General features: G+C 34.2%; 1 protein-coding gene across 4 annotated transcripts in view; it reads right to left on the minus strand.

The window, feature by feature from the left end:
• Negr1 (neuronal growth regulator 1) overlaps positions 1–22,185 on the minus strand; it is a 789,855-nt gene that overhangs the window by 452,712 nt on the left and 314,958 nt on the right. For all 4 annotated transcript variants that reach the window (XM_040288864.2, XM_021731059.3, XM_040288863.2 and 1 more), the window contains exon 2: positions 15,528–15,760. In XM_040288864.2, coding sequence (XP_040144798.1) covers positions 15,528–15,760 — 233 coding nt within the window. The remainder of the gene's footprint in view (positions 1–15,527; positions 15,761–22,185) is intronic.

A 22,185-nucleotide genomic window follows, 5' to 3' on the forward strand; every position in this document is an offset into this window, starting at 1 on the left:
GTAGGAACCTTAAAGAGGTAGAGAATAATGAGAGGTTTCAGGTAACTGGTGGTCTGTGTTCCAAGGGAATTGAGGGACACCAGCCTCTTGCTCTGTTAACCAACTGCCATGAGATAGGCAGATTGATTCACCATGGACTCCTCACCATGACAAGCTGCCTCACTACCTGCCCAAAAGCAATGAAGCCAACCAACCATAGCTTAGAACCTCCAAATCTGTTAACCATAGCAAACCTTTCTCCTTTTAAGTTGATTTTCTCAGATATTTTGTTACAGTAATGAAAGGCTGACTAATACATGAATATAACCTACCCTCCTGTAGTTTATCACTTAGCCAGAACAGGTTTTTAGCAATAAGGGATTTTGATAGAGGGTTGAAACAGTCAAAGATGGTTCAGAGACTGTATGAGTAATTATATTTCAAAAAAAAGGAATAATTTTCAGGAAAGAATGCAGATGTTTGAAACATTTAATGGTTATTTAATGGAACCTCAAAATATTCAGTACTCCCAAAAGGTAAAGGGGAGCAAAAGAATAAAGAGAAGCAGAAGAGATTGTTGCATTGGAGAATCAGGCGGTAGGTTCTAGGTTGTTTGACATTTGGACTACACTGCTTCCCACAGAGATATCTTCAAATTCCATCCATTTACTTAAAAATCTATTTGTTTTTAGTTGATGCTTTAATAGATCTTTATTAATTTTGTAATATAAAAACTAAAGTGAAAAAACATAATGAGATTTATTAGAAAAATGTTCTTCCTTATCAGGATAGTAAGCAATAATCTGATGACAAGACTCTGAATGATATTGAGTTCCTTAAGAAACCTCTCATTCACTATGAAATACTGAAAATATAGAATCCTTATGCAGAAATACAGAGCCCCAAGATTTTTTTCAATTCCTAATACACTGTATTCTAACTTTTCACTAAACAGGCTTTTCCCCATACTAGCCCCAGTGTTTTTTATTTTAGCCAAATCTAATATTTTCATTCTGGGCTCAAACAAAAGTTACATGCAGCTGTATGCAACAGGCAACTTCTAATTATTGGTCAGTGACAGGAATCTGGTTAGACAGTTTTTCATTGCTGTGACCAAAATACTTGTCAAGAAGAAGTTAGAGGAGGGAACTTTTATTTTCACCCACAGTTCCAGAGGTTTAGACCATGGTGGGCTGAGTTCATTGCTCTGGGCCCAAGACATAATAGAACATCACAGCAGAAGATTGTTTTGGAAAGAAGTTGTGCCCTTCATCACAGCCAGAAAGCAGAGAGAAGGAAGGAAGAACAGCTACAAAGCAGATAAATCCTTCCAGGCCATATCCCCAGTGACCCACCTCCTCCAACCATACTTGACTTGACTACTGTAACCACCCAGTTTATAGTCTAATCATTTAACATCTGAATATTCTGCATTAACACACAAGCTTTTGCGGAACTGCATATCCAAATCATAACAATGGGCAAAAGAAAAAGGCCAAGGTGAGCGTGACATTTAGTTCTTGTGTGTGCACATGTTCTCATTCTCCATCTGTGTCAGGGCTCTTTGTAGAGAGTCAGAGAGGACTGATGCCATTCTTGACACAGTGCACTGTGCAGCATTTGGTGCCTATGGCTACTCATAAATATTACTTGATGGTGAGGATATGGAATGTTAAGTGCTGCAGTGGGACAAGGAGAGAACTGAAAAATTATGGAGCATGCTAAATCAAACTGGTATATTTAGTTATCTTTGAAAAGTAATAAGAATATTTTAATAATAACAAATATTCCGTTTTCTTTCAGAAGGTGATGAACCACAAGTCTAGCTCCTTCACCTATCTCAAAGGGAGAAAACAGAAGATAAATTTGCTTCTCCAATAAATAGCTCTTCCTCTTTGATTAACTTCATATTTTAAACCTAGAGTGTGTTCCAAGAAATCTCTGTGAATTCAATGTTCCAGAGATGCACATATGCCCTCCCTTTGATCTTGTTAAGTCCACACCAGTTTGCTAACTACATGCAAATGCAAAAAGTAAGTCATATCATATTTTGGAAGCAGCTGAATTGAATAGGAAACCACACTTCAGAAAGCACATATTGAGTTTGGTTGTCTTTAGGTAAGACCTCACTGCTGTGTACTGCAAAGTTAAAAGAGGAACACATCATACTGTCAAAGACAAGTGGGCTGTGTGAACTGCAAGCTCAAAAGCCTCACAGTAATCTCAACACATGCCAAATCTCCAAAAGTGGGACAGTGTCTCCTTTGGAGATGGGAAAAAAAACACTGCGAGGTGTGCAAAGCCGACAACTCTCCACAAGAGATGGATGAGTCTTGGAATGTTTTCTGCCTTCAAATAATTGTTCAAATGCTCTGTAAGGAATCTCCATTAGCTAAATAAATACCTTTGAGAGCATTTTTTTTTTTATTTGTCCAGAGCAGAACTCAAGTAACTATTTCCAGGAACGTTTAATAGGTCAGAAATTTCAAGGGTAAATCCTGATACTTTGAAAATACACATAGTGTTTCTATTTAAAATGCTCTTTTATATATAATGAACCTATTAAAAAAATCTAATATGTTGAACCTTCAAAAATGAGTTTCTCCACTGTGTTATTATTCTGACATTTCATTATTGGTCAGTCAATCCCCAGTTCACTAATATACTCAAATCCTAACTGACTTCACTTCATTCTATTGTTTGCTCAGAACAGATTATATAACAGGCAAAGTTTGAAGTTTATCGATTAAAATACATAGCAATGAAGTATCTATTAAGCCAGAGAACTGACTCCCGTGGCTCTTAATCCATGTGAAACTTTTCTAGATGGAGTGATTTTGACAAAAATTGGCAATGTTATAAGTTTTCAGCAAAACAAAAATATTACTAGATGTATTTTAAATTTTAGAGTGCATCCATTCACAAGTTAAATGTGTTGACTTTCATATTCTTTCATTTCCACATTACCCAGTCTGTTTCTCCTTCTGTTATTGAAATGTAGACTAACACAATGGTGTTCAACTGGATTCCCTTTCCTAAGTTTTTATACCATAAATTGACCTCACTCCCCCACCAAACAAAACATAAGAAGAAAAAAAAAAAAACACCACTATATTCATTCAGGTAAAAAAAAAAAAAAAAAAAAAAAAAAAAAAAATATATATATATATATATATATATATATATATATATATATATATCCGAATGGACCAAATTTGCCATATATATTCTTTTGTATTTCTTGTGAACCAATATAACAGTTACTTTTTAGGGTAAAATTATCCCTCAATGAACGATAACAACAGAGGTGATATTGCATCAGCCAAGGAAGCTTCTTAAGATTTTGAGAAAAGTTGTTATTTAAAAAATCTGAAGTCTATTTTATCAAAATATTTTAACATATCTTTATGTAAGTAAGGCTGTGTTTTCTCCATTACCACCTGCTGAGCTGGTGGAACTGGATGGATAACTTTAGTTTCCATATGAAGACTCTCCTAACTGTTGCTTCCCCTGGCAGCTTCTTAATCTGGGGAAGCTCCCAGCGGTGGTTCCCTAGGGCTCCCTGCTTAAACTCTCTGCAGCTGCTCCTCTCAGCAATGAATGGCTCCAGTCAGCAGTTGAATCCAGCAATTACAGCCTCCTACTGTTGCTCCCCAAGAGTCCCATTGCTTCTCACATGCTCAAACAATCTCCAACTGCATCTTCATCTCTCAGGAGAGGCATATTTGAGCATCTCTTTGTCAGCACCACTTCTAAAAGACCTCTCAGATGTAGCTATTCCTCCAGCCTCAAGAACTTATCTACCCTTGTTCTCACCTCTCCCCCTGCCCTCATTCCACTTTATAGAGCAAAATAATGTGCATCTTACTCCCAAGTGCTTCTTCAGTCCTAGCTGAGTCTTGAAGTAGCATCTTACTCCGCTCTGATTTATTATATACACACTAAAAGTCACTTCCAAGATTACTACAAACTAACCATCACTTCCTTATTTATCACTTAATATCAAACCCCTCTCCCTGCCAATTACTTCATCCCAAACATTGACTATGAATCTGCAAAAAAGAGGACTATTGTATCCTATGTGCCCTGCAGATACACTCATCCAACCTCTATCCAACTTTAGTGCACTCATTTGCCTTCACATCATTTCACCCCCTGATTTGTATGTTTTTGAAAAGAAAAGTTAATTTTTATTTGCTGATCTTTGTATCCCAACATACATGAAATGATTAACACAAAGCAAATGTTCAAAGAATAAGCCTTTGCTGAAATAGAATTTAGTATTCAAACTTGGTTAGCTAGTTTATTGAAGAAGAGTTTCAAGTTGCTTTTAACTAGTTTACCCACAAGGCATGGTTTCATCTATATAATATAAGGATGAGGGGGGGATGGGGTGGTGGGAATTAAGGCCAGGAATACTGCTGGACATCTCTGAGCTTCCGGGGTAAATATACAACTATAGCTCTACAGCTTCTCTGTAGGTTATTTTCCTTAAAGTGGCAGTCTGTGTAGATAATGAAAGACTGCTGTTTCCACTCATGCCATTGTGTATTTGTAGCACTAATATTCATTAAAGATGCAACTGAAATGTTAATGATAATTGCACCCAAAAAGCTAATAAAGAGAAGCCCAAGGCTCACATAAATGCCAACATTTAATAATTATGTATACTTTTAGCTTTTCCCCTAATTTATCTTACTTTCTGATAATTAGTTTAGTAAATCTGAGATCCCAACATATGTGTAATTAATTTTAAAATTTGTTTTTAAATTTGCTTTTCAGACTCAGGAATGAGATATATTTTCACAGAATGTAAATCGGTAATTATCTTTAAATAAGATGGTTACCTATATAGAGGACAGAACTTAAAAACAAAACAAGCAAAAAAAAAATGCCTCTTGAGAATATTTACAAGTAGGAAACACTTGAAAAAATCAGTATCAGCAAGAATCCAGTCAGGAAGACAGAAACCAATCTAAGTATTTCAAATAAAAAGGATCTAATAAAGCGAGCAGTTTACAACTGTGATAAAAAGCTAAGAAGACCAAGCATGTGAAGGAGGGGCAGATCAGAGATTCGTAATAACAAGGAGCTGCTGACATTCCTGCAAGTAGGTATCACTGCCAGAGCCCAGAGGTCAGACTGGTAATGGCAGTCCTATCAGGACATGGGGTTTCCTGGTGTGAGAATGCCAATGTCAAGGTGGGATGTCCAGCTGAAGCTGTTGCCAAGGAGAAAAGCCTTGCAGGAGACAGTGCCCATGGCAATGAGAGGGAAAAGCAACCTTACTTGTTCATTCCTCCTGTCTCCTAGCTCTTTCTTGCCAATGTCCCCACTGGCTGAATCCTTTCTGAAGTCAGAAAAGATATACTCATGGATGTGATACAGGGCATGCCAAGAAAGAAGCAAAGAATGTCTTTGAGATCAAGTTGGCAAAAAACAGCGCACAATATCTTTTATTTAACTTTAGGTAGCAATTAGCACCCCCAAAATGTGAAATTATTTCTAATTAGCTCAAAATCTTAACATTAGTACAAATTTATTCCATGTTTAAAAAGAAAAAGAAGAATTTCTCCATGGGAAGGGAAAGTAATTACTTTTAACAATATTTTACAAATTAACTTAATTATGTATATTCTCAAATTAAAAAAAAAAATCTCTTGGAATCAATGAGAGCAATATCAATTCTATTCTAACTGAAAGGGAAGGAGGAAGGAACCTGTCTGTACAATAGTAGGTCTTTAGAAAAAGAAAGATCACAACATCCATTGAATACCTATTCTGAATCAGACACTTTTTGAAAAGTCTTATGTATCTAGTTGTTTTTTAAAATTTCATGACAAACCAGAGAGCTGACATTACATTTTAGCTCTCAGAGGATGAAAGAAAGTCTTAAAGAGATGACAACACTTGCTCACCACAAGGAGGAACACATGTGCAACTTTGAGCAAAGTCATTTGCACATAGTAAGTATTGAACTGAAGTGGAACAGCACATCTCCTTCAAATTAAACTGCAGGAATCCAATATGCCCTGTTAAAGTGAACTATCTTAGAATGAAAGGGTCCTAAGCAGAGGTAACAGCAGTGAGTATGTGTGACCTTACTCTGCACTGACAAATAGCTCTGAAATCTATTTCCCTTCTTCAACATTCTAAAATGTGTTCATCTACCCACTTGCTCAAATCAAAACCAGAATGAATTTGTAAAATATCTAAAGAAATTTTCAATTGTTTAATTCTTGACTCTTTTTAAATGTTAACATTTTACTTGGGTTTGGTATTTGAACTCTTTTTTTTTTTAGTGGTTATTGAACTCTTGACTATAATCTTTATAACTAATTCTGCCCATATAAAATATATTTTTTCTTCTTAAGATAACATTGCTAGAAGAAAAACAAGTTTTGTAAAATGCTTGTATCTCATTTATTATTTTTTCTCTGCAACATGCCATCACTCTGTTGCATTAGTGAAAACATGGGGATTAGCAGAGGATAAGGATGCTATGACCTGGAATGAAAATAAGCAAACTAACTCATGAATACCTAACTAATCCTTTTAATTTAAAATTTTTTCTTGTTATGTCAGCATTCCTCGTGTTAATGCCCTGAAGATAGCATCAATACATTAGGTCACAGCTTGAGCAAAATTATTGGCATGAAGCCAAGGAGAAAAAAAAGTATGCACATGTATCCAACCAATAAAACACTCTTGAATTCTCAACATTTATCAGGCGCTGTTATGGATATTTGGGAGTCAAAAAGGATTAAGACAGTCCTCATCCTCAAAGAGTTTTCTTTGGAGACTATAGATGGATGTAGGGGGTTCATGAGTCTCATGTTCATGTAAGCAAATACATAATATGTTAAAGGTGTGAAGATTTTACTAAAGACAGGATTGACAGATTTCATCAGAATTTTAAATGGGCTCATAACCACAAACTTTTAAAGAATTTCTGAGCTAAATGCAAACCTACCAAAGTGGGTTAGAAAGCTAACAGCTAAGGGAAGGTGTACAGTCCACCTTCTCTGTCTACTGCTCTTACTAGATCAGTAAACAGAAGGTGTGGAAGAGATGGGAAGTGAAGTGGTATGGGGCAGAGGAACACTGAGACATAGACCACTCTGACCCCATAAAATAAACTTTGCCAATGGTCTCAATTGCACCACTTTCCTTTTGATATTACATATGATTAATGCTTATTTTTCTGCTATAAATCATAAACAATATCATTAACAGATTAAAAAATTCTACTCTGCTATATTTTATCATTGACTTAAATAAATTTATAAAGGGTATGTCATTTAGAATTTAACTGATGAAAATATTAAAATCCTAATTTCCTTTGTCATAATAGCTTAATTATATATGATTTGGAAAGCAAAACAGAAAAATTACTTTATAGATCAAATAACATTACAATGACTTCTTAGAAGATAAGTTATTCCACCTGATTTAGATTTTATTTGCAGTGTTTCTCAAAATAAGTGGGCCAGCTAGAGGTTGATAATCTTTTATTTATAGAGAGATTTTCATAGTGATCATACACATTACACTGGGATTTGTCATGTATTACTTACACACAGTTATCAGTTAATTCATTTTTGAAAAAAATATTTTCTCTGATTGTCAGCAAATTAAACATTCTATAATTCACAAACTAAACAGAACTCAGAATTACTACCAAGAAATTTAAAATGTGTTCAATCCAAGCTTTGAGATATTTATCAAACTATGTCTTTAGATCTTGTAATAAATATCCACTATTCATTAAGGGACTTTTAAGGGCAACAAATCTTGCTTAAAGGGTTAATTACTTCAAAATAATTTCAAATTATTTTCAACTGTTCATTATCAAAAATAGAAGTACTGTTCTACTCAGTCAAAATGAAAAATAATGTTCCTCTTCTTTATTATACATCCTGTTCCCAGATATCTTATTATTTAATCCTTGCCAGTATGATTCAAAGCTACAAGAGGATAAGGCAGGGCACAATTGCTCTTCATCAGCACACAAACTGTACAAATGCTTGTTTTTTGCCTTTCTTTTGCCACATCCTCAAATTATGCATTCATGAGTGAATCCAAGGCACAATTCCTTCTTGTTGGCACAATTCCTAGTCAGCAGAGATGCTCATTTGTATTCCAATTTTGTTCCCATTTGTTGTTACCCGCTCACAATACTCCTTCTCTAGGAAAAGGGGTGACTCAGATGAAAGCCAGAAATGTGCAATATCTACAATATTATTTTTCTTGTTCCTTACCTTCCCCCATTGGCAAATGAAAGTAGAGTGGAAGTTTATAAGAAAATTCCATAAATGTCATCATTCCCTTTGAATATGGTAAAGAGTACACTATGAAATTTAGCACAGCATTAATCTATAATATTATTCTAATATCTGATTTCCATTAGCCTATATTAAATTTCATATACTGACATTTGTTTAGAAAAATATGATTGCTATACTTCTAGCAAAAAATATATTTAGAAAAAAATACTATCTTACTAAGGAAGGTAGGTAAGGAGAGAAAGGATACTTAAAAAAAAATATGTGTTCTGGAACAAAAGCCAATATTCAAATGAGAATTTCACTAAAAATTAGTTCAATTAACCTTATATCTTGTGGACTATACTAGCTAAACCAATAACCCAATCAATGCTATTATATTTACAGATAGATGTGAGGCAATGGCTTCCTAGAACCTGGTCTGATATGCTGCCTTGTAACAATAGTTATTCTAGCCATTCTGGATTGCATGAAAAGAAACAGAAGACCTAGATCTGAAAAATGCATTCATTTAAAAAAATTGTTTTGCAATACTTCATGAGCACAGACAATGGGCTTGAGTTTATCTGTGACAACATTTTGAAAAATGCTGTCATTTAAGTACAGATCATAAATGACACCTGAAAGACTTAATTTTCCCAGTTTCATAACTGTTTAAATATCAGATCATTGATCTCTAGACTTCCATGGTACTGTCTCATATATTTCAACAGATTTACACATTTCCCATTAGATGAAGTGCTTGGGAAATATAATGATATTCCTATTAACTATTGAGACCTATTTTCCAGAATTCTAGTAAGTTCCTATCTTCATAAATTGCAAACATGGATCTTTCCAACCAACCAACAAAAATTTAAAGATGGAGTATTTTTAGGTTCAGTTTCATTGTTACAACTACCTTATGGTGGGGAAAACCTGTAAGGACTAATATAAGCTTATTTGTACCATTTATTGAACTTAATTTGTCTTTGGTCCTGAGACCAGTAGTTGAGTATTAATTGGACTTTGTTAGCTTAGTATAATATGATTTCATTGGATTCTACCACATTATATGAATTGGAGTAAGTAAAGACTAGTTTATAGTAGAGCAGGAAGGAATTCCTTGCAGAAAGAATGAGAAGGAATATATGACTACTTATTTCCTTAATAATTTTATATCACTTTTAGTCAATATTTAAGTAGTAAATGATGATCATTTCCTCACAAACAGATATCATTACATATCATCACTTGTAAGGTATCCCTACAAATTTATCTCTCTTAATAATGCTGTAAAGACACAGATCATGTACAGAAACCCAAGTCTACTTTTGGGGAAACCTTATCCCTTTTATTTGTAGTAACTTTGCCAAACAAGTCACCTCTGTCACTTACCTAAGATTATGTTTTGTAACTGTTTTATTTAATTGGTATGCCACAAAGTTTCATTCCTTAAAGCTAAAGGTTCTTAGGGAAGGGTAGTAATATACAAGAAGTTACGGGGCCATTTTAATTTTAGGTGTTCTCATACTAAAAACATTAAGAACATGTATTAAGGATCTTTGTCCTTTGCTTTGTGTTTTTGAGCATGTTTCAAACTGGTTTCCTATGTATAATCTTAATCTTTCTCTCCTGTGTAAATAGAGATGGAATGACACAGGTGGGAGCCAGTCTTAGAGTCTTGTTCTGAGCCCTCACTACATGTAGGCAGTGACTGCTTTGACATTTGTAGGCTCTCTAAAACTTTCCTAGTACTGATAATTTTTCTTTGGTTTCATTTTGTTGCTTGTTGAAAATTTTGAAATGTTCATTGTTGCAGAACGGTAACTTGAGTTTTGTAACGTACATGGCATTTTGACATGCTTTTTTTGACTATTAAGCTTTGTAATGTTTTGAACAACCAATAAAAAAAAATAAAAAAATAAAAAAAATAAAGAAAAAAATTGACTAAAAAAAAAAAAAAAAAGCTTTCCTCCCCTTTGAGTCTTTTCCTACCCAGGTCCTAGGATGCTGCATTTCCCCCCTAAGCTCAACATGGAACTGAAGTGTGGTGCCTGTTCTGTTGCAGTGTGTATCTTATAAAGTTCTTAATATTCATAAAAAGGATGTTTACCTGAAATTAAGATGTGCTGGTACCTAAAGAATATGGATTTATACTTGTGGCTACATGGAACAATTGCTCTCCTGATACTAATTGGTTATATAATTTTAAAGCATCTCCACTTGGTACTTTAAAAAATACTCATTGAGAGCAATTGTATTTGTGAGGTTTGCCTCAGGAAGGATAGGTTCTAAAATTTATTCATCGATTAAGGATTAAGGCAATAATCAAAAAGCTATCTCTGTGTTATTAACTAGCACCTTGTTGAATTTATTTTTAAAGGTTTATTTATTTACTTATTTATTTTTATTTACTTTCACTTTAGGTTATATTGAAAGGTGTTATGAAGAAAAATCCAGTGAATGAGCACTGTGTCCTATAGCAGTTACCGCTGAGATGTCCTTACACAGTGAAAATGTTTCTCCATTCTGAATAACAGGATCAGGGTACTGAGAAAAATGTTTTAACCTTATGGACCATGAAATGAATAACAAATCCTGTTTTTCTCTCTGTATTGGCTGCTAGGAGTCTTCAAACTAAATATTTTACGAAGCTCTGAAAGTATATAGAAATCCTGGCATAAACTTTATGATTCAACTTCACCTCTGACTGCATCCTACTCTTTCCTTATTTATCTTTCACCTCCTATTTCTGCTATTCATCTTGGTATACTGAATATTTTTTTATAAGCCACTTTAAATCCCTTCCAACATAAAACTTTGTTAATAATAAATGGTGTTTTAGTGTGTCGTCTTTCTAGTTTACAAAGACTTTTTCAAAATACTGACTAAGCCAGACCAGGACCTCACATTGTTATTTTGGGGGATCTTTGGGTAGCATACTATGAAATAAGATCCAGTGTAGAGTGATGGGTATTTATTAAGGCATATTCTTGTGACCCACACTGGGAAGAAAGAGGAAGGAAGGAGGACAAATTGAGCAAAAATTTGAGCTTTAGTGCATGCTGGACAACTGGAAGTTCTGGAGCTTAAGTGGCCCATCAAAGTTGTCCTACACTGAACTGCAAGAAAAGGGCCTTTAAAAACCTCTGCCTCAATCAGGGCAGAGGTTTTAAAGGCCCTTTTTGGGAAAGCAAATGAATCTCTACACTCCAAAAGAACTGACCAGTGAATGCTCTCTGATGACACATTCCCAGAAGGTACAGAAACAATTTTTCCTTGATGAAAAAGAAGAAAATGTAGCATCCTGTCTAGCATTCATATGCTATATATGTCAAACCCTGGGGAAATGGCAATATCCTAGGAAAGTTAAATATACTCAAGATGTTATTTTGGTCATGTAGTTATGTACAAAATCTACTCTGCTCAGAGAACACACATAGTATACCTACCTGAAAAGGCATGAGGTGAGTGATAAACATCTATTTATCTCATATATATATATATATATATATATGTACATATATATATAATTTATATACCATATAAATATATATATTTCATATATATGTAATATATAATACTAATTACATGTCTATTTTGTGGTATATTCAATCTTGTCTTTAGACATTATGGAGAACTCAAAGTAGAAAATATTCTAGACATATATTTAAATAAGCATCATTACATTTTATGCTTCTATCATTTTGGTGTCATAATGGGGGGCTCTAGCTTCTTAGCTAGTCCTCTCCAGTCTTGCACATTTCCTCATGAACAAAGAAGATTGATTGCCCTTAGTAAAGGTTGCATCACATGATTTGAAACTGAATAGTTAGGTAACTCAATTTACTAACACTAAATACACACACACACACACACACACACACATTTAATTTTCTTCCTGAATATGTTAGCAAGTTACTGCCATCTTAAAGCCAAACCCCAAATTATTACATTCTACAAATTCCATGAGTGCATAGGTTGTTGGGCTCAGATGGTGAAAGAAAACTATGTAAAGAAATATGTAAATATTAGTGGAGGTCAGGTGCAAACATTAGTTAGCATGATGCTCAATGAAAGTTATGAAATTTTTCATTTTTTAGCATCTTTTTTATCTTTTTATAATCTAAGGCAAATAATAACAGTAGTAGCTTTTTGTTTGTTTTTATTTGTTTTCTTTATGGGTTTTTGTTGTTTTGCTTTTGAGTTTTGACTTAAAGATCTGCTTAAGTCATTTCAATTGGAAAGAATGAGTGTTAAGAGAGACTTGAAAATTACTCATTTTTGAGGGAAAATTTAGAATCCAGGTTTTCTGACTTCTACTCCAGTGTTTTCCTTCCCGATTACTCCATTCATTTATATTAAATAGCTATAAGAAATCAATAGCACCAAACTTCCACATTGTCTGTGTTGGCAAGATAACCGCTTTGTTCTTCCTTTTCTAAAAAGATTTTTGAAAAACTAGCTCCCTGGAGTACACAGTTGCAACAATTGAAGATGAGCTGTGTTTTTACCAGTCAATGTATGTTTGACAATCAGTGATTAATACGGTCTTCCCTCAATTGCTGAGTTTCTTTATCTTGGTGAATAAAGGATTGACAAATTGTTAGGCAAAGAGCATGTGCTTCAAAACTATCCAGATATACCTGAGTATCAGACAGCGTAACACATTAGAGACTGAGGAAATGTGCACATCAGTTTATTTTTGTTCCTTGAGAGGAAATGTAGCTTAAGTGGGACTGACTTTTTATGACATTTATTTAGTTCTTGAATTGACTGACAAGCCTATTAATGTATTCCCTGAACTTTATTAATGTAATTGGAAAATAGCCCACATGCCAATCAACTTATAATAAGTAATTATGTTCATAAATGCTGTAAAATTATTAGCTTTTAATTTGACCCCACCACATACTTTCAAAACAGTAGCCTGAATTTTTGTTTTTTTTCTAGAGGAACAAAATATACTGACAGAACATTCACAAAGGGTGTTTTTAACTGCTCAAATGTTCACTATCACCAAATGGCCAGCAAAAGTGACTATTACCATAGTAACTCATGCAGTCATTTTTAAACTATTAACTGCATTAATCAGTCTATATAACATATAGTTAAAACAAAGTCCTATGACAATTAAACATGTGCCTGGGAAAGACTTATATCCCACAGTCTGGTTTAAAAATAGATACTTAGCATGGAAAAAGAGAGAATGGAAAAAGAAAAAGAGGACGTATTTAGTATTCAGAGATGCAGTACTTAAACCTATAAATTTACAGTGTACCAGCAAAATGTCTGTATCTTAAATGACTCAAATATATCTTGTCTATGCCCATTTTTTCCCCTCAGATAATAAAAATCTTTTGTAGTCTTTGGTCTAGAAACTCAGGTCAAAAGGCAAAGAACTGAACAAGAGAACAGATTACATGTGGATAACAGAAAAATGTATTTGTGTCTTGTAATCTCATGTCAGTTTTTCAAGCTGGACAAACTCTTGCCCTTTGGAGTCCCAGAATAATCTCTGAATAAAGATAGAGTCCTGTAAAAACTTTATCATATTCTTATACAACACTTTATAATAATTTTCAGCACTACAATATGTGACAATCGGCGTCAAAAAAAATATTGAGGAATTTCATTGATTTATTTTCAATTTATACTTTTTTTCCTTAAATCAAATCATTTAATTAAGAAGTTTAACCTCATCACATTGTAAAAATACATATTAATAAATTAAGTTGTGGGGCTGGGGATGTGGCTCAAGCCGTAGTGCGCTCGCCTGGCATGTGTGCGGCCCGGGTTTGATCCTCAGCACCACATACCAACAAAAGATGTTGTGTCCGCCGAGAAGTAAAAAAAATAAATATTAAAAATTCTCTCTCTCTCTCTCTCTCTCTCTCTCTCTCTCTCTCTCTCTCTCTCTCTCCTCTCTCATTCTTTAAAAAAAATAAATTAAGTTGTGTTTGCATTCCATTTTATTTTTACATAAGACAACAGAGATCAAATCAGAAAAATTATAGGCTATTTTTTCCAAATTTAAGTCTTATATTTAAATTACATTTTACCCTTGAATTATTGAAGGATAAACTCAGAGAAGTACAACAAAGTTGCTCCCTCAATTTTTTTCCATTAGGCATTAAGCATGCAAGCACTGGCACCACATTATCATAGAATTTGTTATTAATTTTACTTAGAAATATTGCAATGCTATTTTTGAATTCCATAGAGCATAATATTTCTATACAATCAACACATGATTAATCTATAGAGCACAAGTAAATAATGTAAAGGGCAATAAAAATATACATTTTCCGGTTTCCTAGCATTATAATTGCACATTTCTTGAAATGTACTAAAATTGGGGGTATGTAGCTCTTACATTTTAGTATGCAACAGAAGCAAAATAATTTGATAGTTCTGTTTGCATTTGGAGATTATAAGTTAGCTAACATGATTTATGATCTACTGAAAGTAAATCTAAGTGTAAAGCATTGTGCACATATTTTTTTCAATTACTCAATGTTGAAATAAAGTAATTCTAGAACACTGCAACTTTTCATTGTGCCTTGAATCAATGTAAACAGAAGTTGGATGGAAAAAGTGTTTGGAGGCTAAGAGAACTGCTTTTAAATAGTTACCATCATATTTCAAAAAGTTTATTGAAGACCATGCTTTTGAGCAATCTAAGTCAGACTCAGAAAAGTATTGTATATTTTCTCTCATATGTGGAAGCTAGAGAGAAAAAAAAAAGAAGAAAAAGTGGGAAATTCAATGAAAGTAGAAGGGAGACCTTTAGGATAAAAGAAGAGGGTCAGGGGAAGTGGGGAAAGAATAGTAAGGGAGGTTTGGGAAGTGTAACTAATCAAAATCTGTTTTTATGAATATATAAATATGTCAAAATGAAATCCACTAATCTATATAAATATTCAGATAAAAAACTATAAGTTTAATATTTCAATATATATTTATCATAGGTTTTCAAATACCTATTTTAGTGTATTAAATATTGGTTCTTGAAGATTTATAGAAGAGATTATTCAAAGGAAGTTATGAAGTAAACATACAAAAATCATCATCTGGCATTAACGGATATTGATTTTCTTGATCTTTGGGGATTTCTATGCCTACAATACCCTTAAATTTAATGGTGTTTAGGAATATAATTTTCTGAAGACAATGACAGCATATCTTTCAATATTGTTACTTATGTTTCATTTTGATATCTAAATACTAAACATTTTAAAATACAGTCCTTCACAATACAGCACCTCTGGAAAGGCTTACCTTGCACAGTTAGATGCACCTGCATTGTTCTCGGTGTATGTTGAGTCTGAACAGAGCATGTGTATGGGCCATCATCTGTCACATCCACATTCTGTATCTGGAGGCTGTAATCTCTTTTATTCAATGTTGAAATGGAAACTCGAGGATCCACTGACCACTTATCACCTCCAGCAAAAATAATACTTGATCGGTTCAGCCAGGCACCCTTTGAAGCTCCATCTTCCAAATAACACCTAAAAATTACCAAAGACAGAACACTATTAATCAAAGTGAAAATGAGAAACAACATTATCTTTGGTCTGAGTGTTATTTCCAAATGTTGAATAATAGCACAACATCAAATGCAAACATCAAACTCAGGAGACATGATACTGATACAACTTCCATTCCCAATGCAAATCTGTTAACGATACCTGCATACATTTGTGTGTGTGTGTGGGGGGGCAGGTGTTTCAATGTATTTAACTGGACAATCAAACTCCTTTTTTATCCTGTCTGGATGAAAAGTCCTAACAAATCTGAGTGAAGTAGAATTAATTCAAATACCAATTTTCTGCATTAAAACATATTTCTTTGTTTGAAATTATGAGCAGTAGTAAAGGTCTCTGAGTTAGATGGATTTGATTTATTCCAATTCTGAATATAATGAACCAGATGTAAAAAGCATAGAATAATGTCACATGTGTTATTATTATTTTTAATTGCTCAGTGGTGAGCCTGTACCCAGAAACTATAAACTGCATTTTATTGATAAAACTGTAAACTGCTTTTACCGATGGCTGTCTTAATTAAATGTAGCAAAGCTAATATAATACTTTCAGGAGCAAATTTTTACTGTCTTTTCAATAAACTGTCCAATAGTTTTTCTAGGAAGCACTCATTTATTCTGAAATATATTTATAAGTACTTATTTATGGATTCAAAAGGTACTACTACCATTTCTCTGTAAAAGTTTGAGACTACTAAGGAAAACTAGTTGAGTAATCAATTATTACTATACAGAAGAGAGTATTTTTATTATATCATGTACAGACACATTGGAGACAAGAAAGGGTTGCTGGACCCAGGAAAGGGGTTTGGGAATGTAGAAAAAGATTTTCTGGAAAAGGAAGTCCCTGAGGGGTTTGGAGGACAGGGCACTGTGAACAGAGGTGTGACATGTGGGTAACACCAGGTAGAAGAAAGGGAGTGAGGTGTTTCATGAAAGCACAAAAAAGCAAGGGATATAGGATAAGAGGGACCAGCCATATGATGATGGCAAGCATAATAGCAATTTGTATATTTTAAGTCTAATTTTGAAACCATTTACTCAAAGTCACATTCTATAACAAGATTCGAAAATACAGCTTTGTATCTAATAGCAGTCAAGCACTTGAAGATTTACAACAGAAGGCTGTGGTCATATGCCAGTGATTTTGCTGAGGACTAGAATTCTATGTTTCATCTTGAAAACGTTCTGTTACAAATTAAAGACTGGTTTTCTTAAATGAGTACAAAGCACAGCTACAGAATGAAAACACACATACATGGAAATACTTTGACAGCATTTCCACAGAATACCTTGGGGGATTGAACACAGTGTTTGAGATTGCTGCAAAATTGCAAGCTGAAGGCAACAGGGCAGGCTGCTGCCAACTGCATGAAACTAATCACTGGGTGAAAAAGTAAGCAGCAAGGTACACTGCAGAATCTAATTTGTAGACAGCTTCACCGTCTACAGAATCCCAACTAGTAGAAGTCTTAAAGGTCATTGTTAATTGAAAAGCTTTTCCTTAAGTATTTAATGAAGAAAATGAAACCCCTTTAATGATATAATTGAACAATTACAGTATATTGTAATTTTAAATGATATGCAGAAAGAAGATAGAGGGGACCATATTCCTCATTCTGCAAGATCACATTTGCGCTGCTGTAGAGTAGAGCTCTAAATACCATGTGTAGGACTGTGTCATTTAGCATCTGGGTTCATCAAGTGTTTATTGTGTGACTGCTGCATTCATAGCCTTTGCAGTTTGTCATATTGGGTACTCATTACAGCCCAGTAGGATATGGACGTCTTTGCCCTTAATCACTGGAAAACAAATAGAGATGTTTAGGTTAAAAGACTTTCCCAAGCCACATTATTAGTGGGTGGCAAAGTTGAATTTATAATCAAGTCTTCTCTTTCCACATTCAATGTCCTTTCCACTGTAATGCAGATCAAAGACTTTTTAAATGGGTTTCAGAAATGGGAAGATGATTAGAATGTTGCAGATATTACCGCAAGTAATTTCTTATTTACTGAATGTGACCAACTGCTTAACCTGTCCTATTCTAAAAGAAGCAGAAAATTAATTATTAATGGATATTTTACCATGGAAGTGTGATTCGGAGCACTCTGCTGGGTGATTCCCTTTCCCTAGAGACAGTAGCAGCTTTACTTTTATGCTGGTGTAGAGGAAGACATTGGTTAAGAGAATAACCAGCAAGTCTTAGCATAAGGTTATTCCCCTGTTTTGGCATGCCAAAGGTCATCACAGAAGAATAGAACTTAACTACTGCACTGTGGGGGAAAACAAAAGGGAGTCCTTTATGTCTCGTTGAGGAGGATAACTCTATTTTACAATGGTCATTGGTCCTATCCCAATATTTTTCAAGACATACATTAGAAATACCACATGAATGAGACTCAACATATAAATCTGTTGGATTCCTAGTCCATGCAGAATTTATAATGTAAAAAAGGATGAGAAAGCATGTTCATGAATAGCCCTCATAGAGAACAGGGAGTGAAAATGAGGTTATTAAATCATCATTCTTCCAACTGGATCATTCTGAGGGTCTCTAAGAGTCTCTGGCTCCTTCCCATGATATTACATCCATGTCTCTTCTTCCCACAATAAACAGAATGAAACTTTTAGAGTTTAAATCAGATCATCAACAACTCCCAGCCTGTTTCATTCATAAGAACACACAATCCAGCTGGTGGTCAACCTGTCCTTGAGGCTCTCCTACCCTTGTCTTCTCCACTCTCTTCCACTCTGCTCTAGACCAATCTGTTAGGTGTGTTTCCAAACAGCCAGGTGTGCATGCTTAGTTTGCACTGGCTGTTTCTTCTGCTTGAAACTCCCTCCCCCAGAATTCTGCACAATTTGTTTCCTTTCTGATTTAGGTCTTCATCAAGATAACTAAGATATTAAATAGCAGAAATAACCATTATTCTCACAACTTTCATTTGGTACCATATTTACTTGACTGATTTTTTTCTTCCTCTCTCAGCTAGATGACTCAGGAATGTGTTATTTGCTTGTCCGTATATTCCAAGGACCTATATACATAATGAACAATAAATATAAACGTGTGTTGAGTGCTTGAATGAAGGCAAAAGTAAGACATAATTGAAAAAAGTAATAATTTAGTAAAGTATATAAAAATTTATCAAGTGCAACATAGTTGGGAAAGCAGGACTACACCTACATGAACTATAATAGCATATAATTAAATGAAAATATTTGTAACACAAACAATAACTGCTATATGACATAGATGAATGAGCAAATCATATATACCGCTAAATAGGTACTTAAAATAAGAAAAAGCTACACCACCTGACTACACTTCTAGAGTTCCTTTAAACTTCTGGACATTCTGCATAGTATGTGTCAGGCACTATGTTAGCCACTTTGCTTTTATTGTCTAATTTAATCCTCACATAACTCTTTGAGTCAGATGCCACTATTATCTTTATTTAAAAGATGAAAAAACAAAGGGAATAATTGGTTATGACTTGGTCAAAACTTTGTCTTCACTCTTTTTCTTTGTAGTAATTTTTTAATTTATTTCTTACATACATGACAATAGTGGAATTCATTATATTCATAATTATCCATTCACAGCACAATTTTTTGTAACTCTGTATACAGAGTATGTTCATGCCAAATTATGCCATTATACATAAGCTCTTATTTTTTTGCATCACAATTCTTAATACACCTTTATACCACAATTTATCATATCTCTGTTTGTATATAAGGTATGTTGACACCAAATTCAAATCTTCATACATGTATTTTGTATAATAATGACCGTCTTCTTCCACTATCCTTGCTATTATAAAAAAAATCACCAAGCTTGTCTTCACTCTTAACCAGTGGTGGATTGTATAACGGGGTAAAGCATTCTTCCTGTTCAAAATGGAGTCCAAAGGAGAGGCTTGGTAAAGTGAGAACAGTCAGATCACTAATGGGCAGAATGAAGCCACATTTCCCTGATGGCAAACTCAGATAATATTTTTCTTCTCTGGACTTCCCAATGGAACATTTTAGCAGCTAATGATCTTAGAATCTCTTTGAAGTATATAAAATGAAGGAATCTAAATAAAAATGCTCAATAATGAATATATTCTTTAATTGAATATGGCATGGCTTTTCTTGAAAGTGTGTGTGTGTGTGTGTGTGTGTGTGTGTTTTCCACTTTAAAAAAAGCACTTGCTAGACTACCTACTTTTCAGGGTGACGAATAAAGAAGTTCTAAAAATATGCTCTTCAGAAGAAGCTGTGTTAACACCATACCAAATATAATGACAAATACTTAAATTTTCAGTCAATCATATGGATGTTTTGTATACATAGTGCCAAACATCTGGATACTGGAATATGTACAGCAAATAACTTGAACATTTCATTTTGTTTCACAGTTGTTAATTATATAAACCCTGGCTCCAGGAGTTAATGCTTTTCTAAGAAGGATGGTATTGCTGCTCCTGAAGTCTTTCATGAGCTCCCTTATAAATGATGTTACTATACTTTAGGTAGTTCCCAACATGGGGGTATGAAGTCCCATCTGAGAAGCTGCTAGTACTATGGGTGGAATAATTCTAACAGATTCTGCCTGTGATACTACCTCCTGTGATGACTAAGTCTGAAAGGTGGACATCAGAGTGTTTACTGGAAATTAACTTACTTAGGTTATTTATTATTTTTAAAGCTCTGTTAAACAAAACAAACAAGCAAAAAATCTGTTACTTAGGAATGATTTTTTTCCCCCTTTTATATTTCCAGTTCTCATCCCTGAACATCCCTGACATGAGCCTGAGCATCATCACTGGTATTGAATATAGCAGGATTTGCTCAGCTCCATGGAAACAGATCAGCTCTTCTCAAGCCATGTTGATTAATGAAAGCCCTTATTAAATGCACTAATCAATAAGAGAAGGAAAGCACAAGTTCCCTTGGATTCAAAGTTAAACCATGTGAAAACAATATTTCTATGAAGGGATTTGGCCAGTTACCTACATTGTACTTCTTTGTTCCTTCATTATATCACAAAGTTCTTCTTTTGACAGAAGGAGAATTTTCAAAAGTATACAAAACTATTTAGAACCCCATATAATCTTCAGGTGAATTCTACTCTCAAAGAAATTTTTCACATCCTGACTACCAAGCCAAGGTGCAGTAAGGGAAGTAAAGTGGAAATTAAATGGAACAGACCAAATTCTATACCCTCTCCCACCCATTTTTGTTTTTAAGGGATTTTCTTTTCATATTTTTCAGGAAAGTTATTCTCTAGATAATGTGTTTGTATGTATACATAAACTTGCATATAATTTATGTATGCATAAATCATGACTTATTTCCTATATAATAGCATTTTAGCAATATTATGATTGATTTAATATGAAGCTTTTTCTTAGAACTAATTTGAGACAGAAATGATTTTCATTATTTTGTTTTGTTTTTGGTGTTAGAGATTGACCCTAGGGACACTGAGTTACATCCTTAACCCTCTTTATTTTTATTTATTTATTTTGAGACAGGGTCTCACTAAGTCACTTAGGGTCTCATTAAATGGTTGAGGCTGGCCTCAAACTTGCAATTCTTCTGCATCTACATCCTGAGTTGCTTGGATTACAGGTGTTCTCCACCATACCCTTCGCTCATTATTTTGGCAATAATTGGCAGTATGGGAAACCTTGTCCTATATGGTGAAAAATCTATAATATCAGTAATTTGTCCAATGAGTTTCAATTATTTAATGAAGAACTCACCCTTATAGTAAAAAATAATTGTCGCGACCCCTCACCAGCAAGGAGGACATGACACAGGATTCTTCTTTCAGCAGTTTATTCAGGCTTTTACTTATGTGTCTCTGGAAGCTTCTCCCTCTTTAACCCGCATCCCCCAGCCTAATAAAGCATACCAAGCCCCAATGCAAAGCTGCCACGTGGACCTTTCTCATAGGGTGTTTTACAGCAACGTGCCATCTCTCCCAAATAAGGAGTTGTTTATCACAAGCCATGGCGCTTATCACAGGCCACAGCGGAGAACAGCGCCATCTTGTAATGGTGACCACGGTCCGCTGACACGGCTCACCACAAATAATATTTTTAAATGATTTTTTTTCAAATGAGCAATCTAGTGAGAAATACACTTCTGCAAGTAACAATTCAATACGCTTGTATGAATAATAATACTAACACTGCTAAATACCAGACACTTTTCTAAAAATATTGCATGTATTTCTCTGTCAGTCTTCACAACAAACCTTAGAGGTAGGTTTTGTGAAATACTCATTATGCCCATTTTACTAGGAAGAAAATGAGTTTTAGAGACATTAAGTAACTTATAGATGATTTATATTTTGAAACTTGCAATGTATAGAAATGCTGAGGTTATATACA

The sequence above is a fragment of the Ictidomys tridecemlineatus genome, chromosome 11, assembly GCF_052094955.1.
Source record: "Ictidomys tridecemlineatus isolate mIctTri1 chromosome 11, mIctTri1.hap1, whole genome shotgun sequence".
Lineage (NCBI taxonomy): Eukaryota > Metazoa > Chordata > Mammalia > Rodentia > Sciuridae > Ictidomys > Ictidomys tridecemlineatus.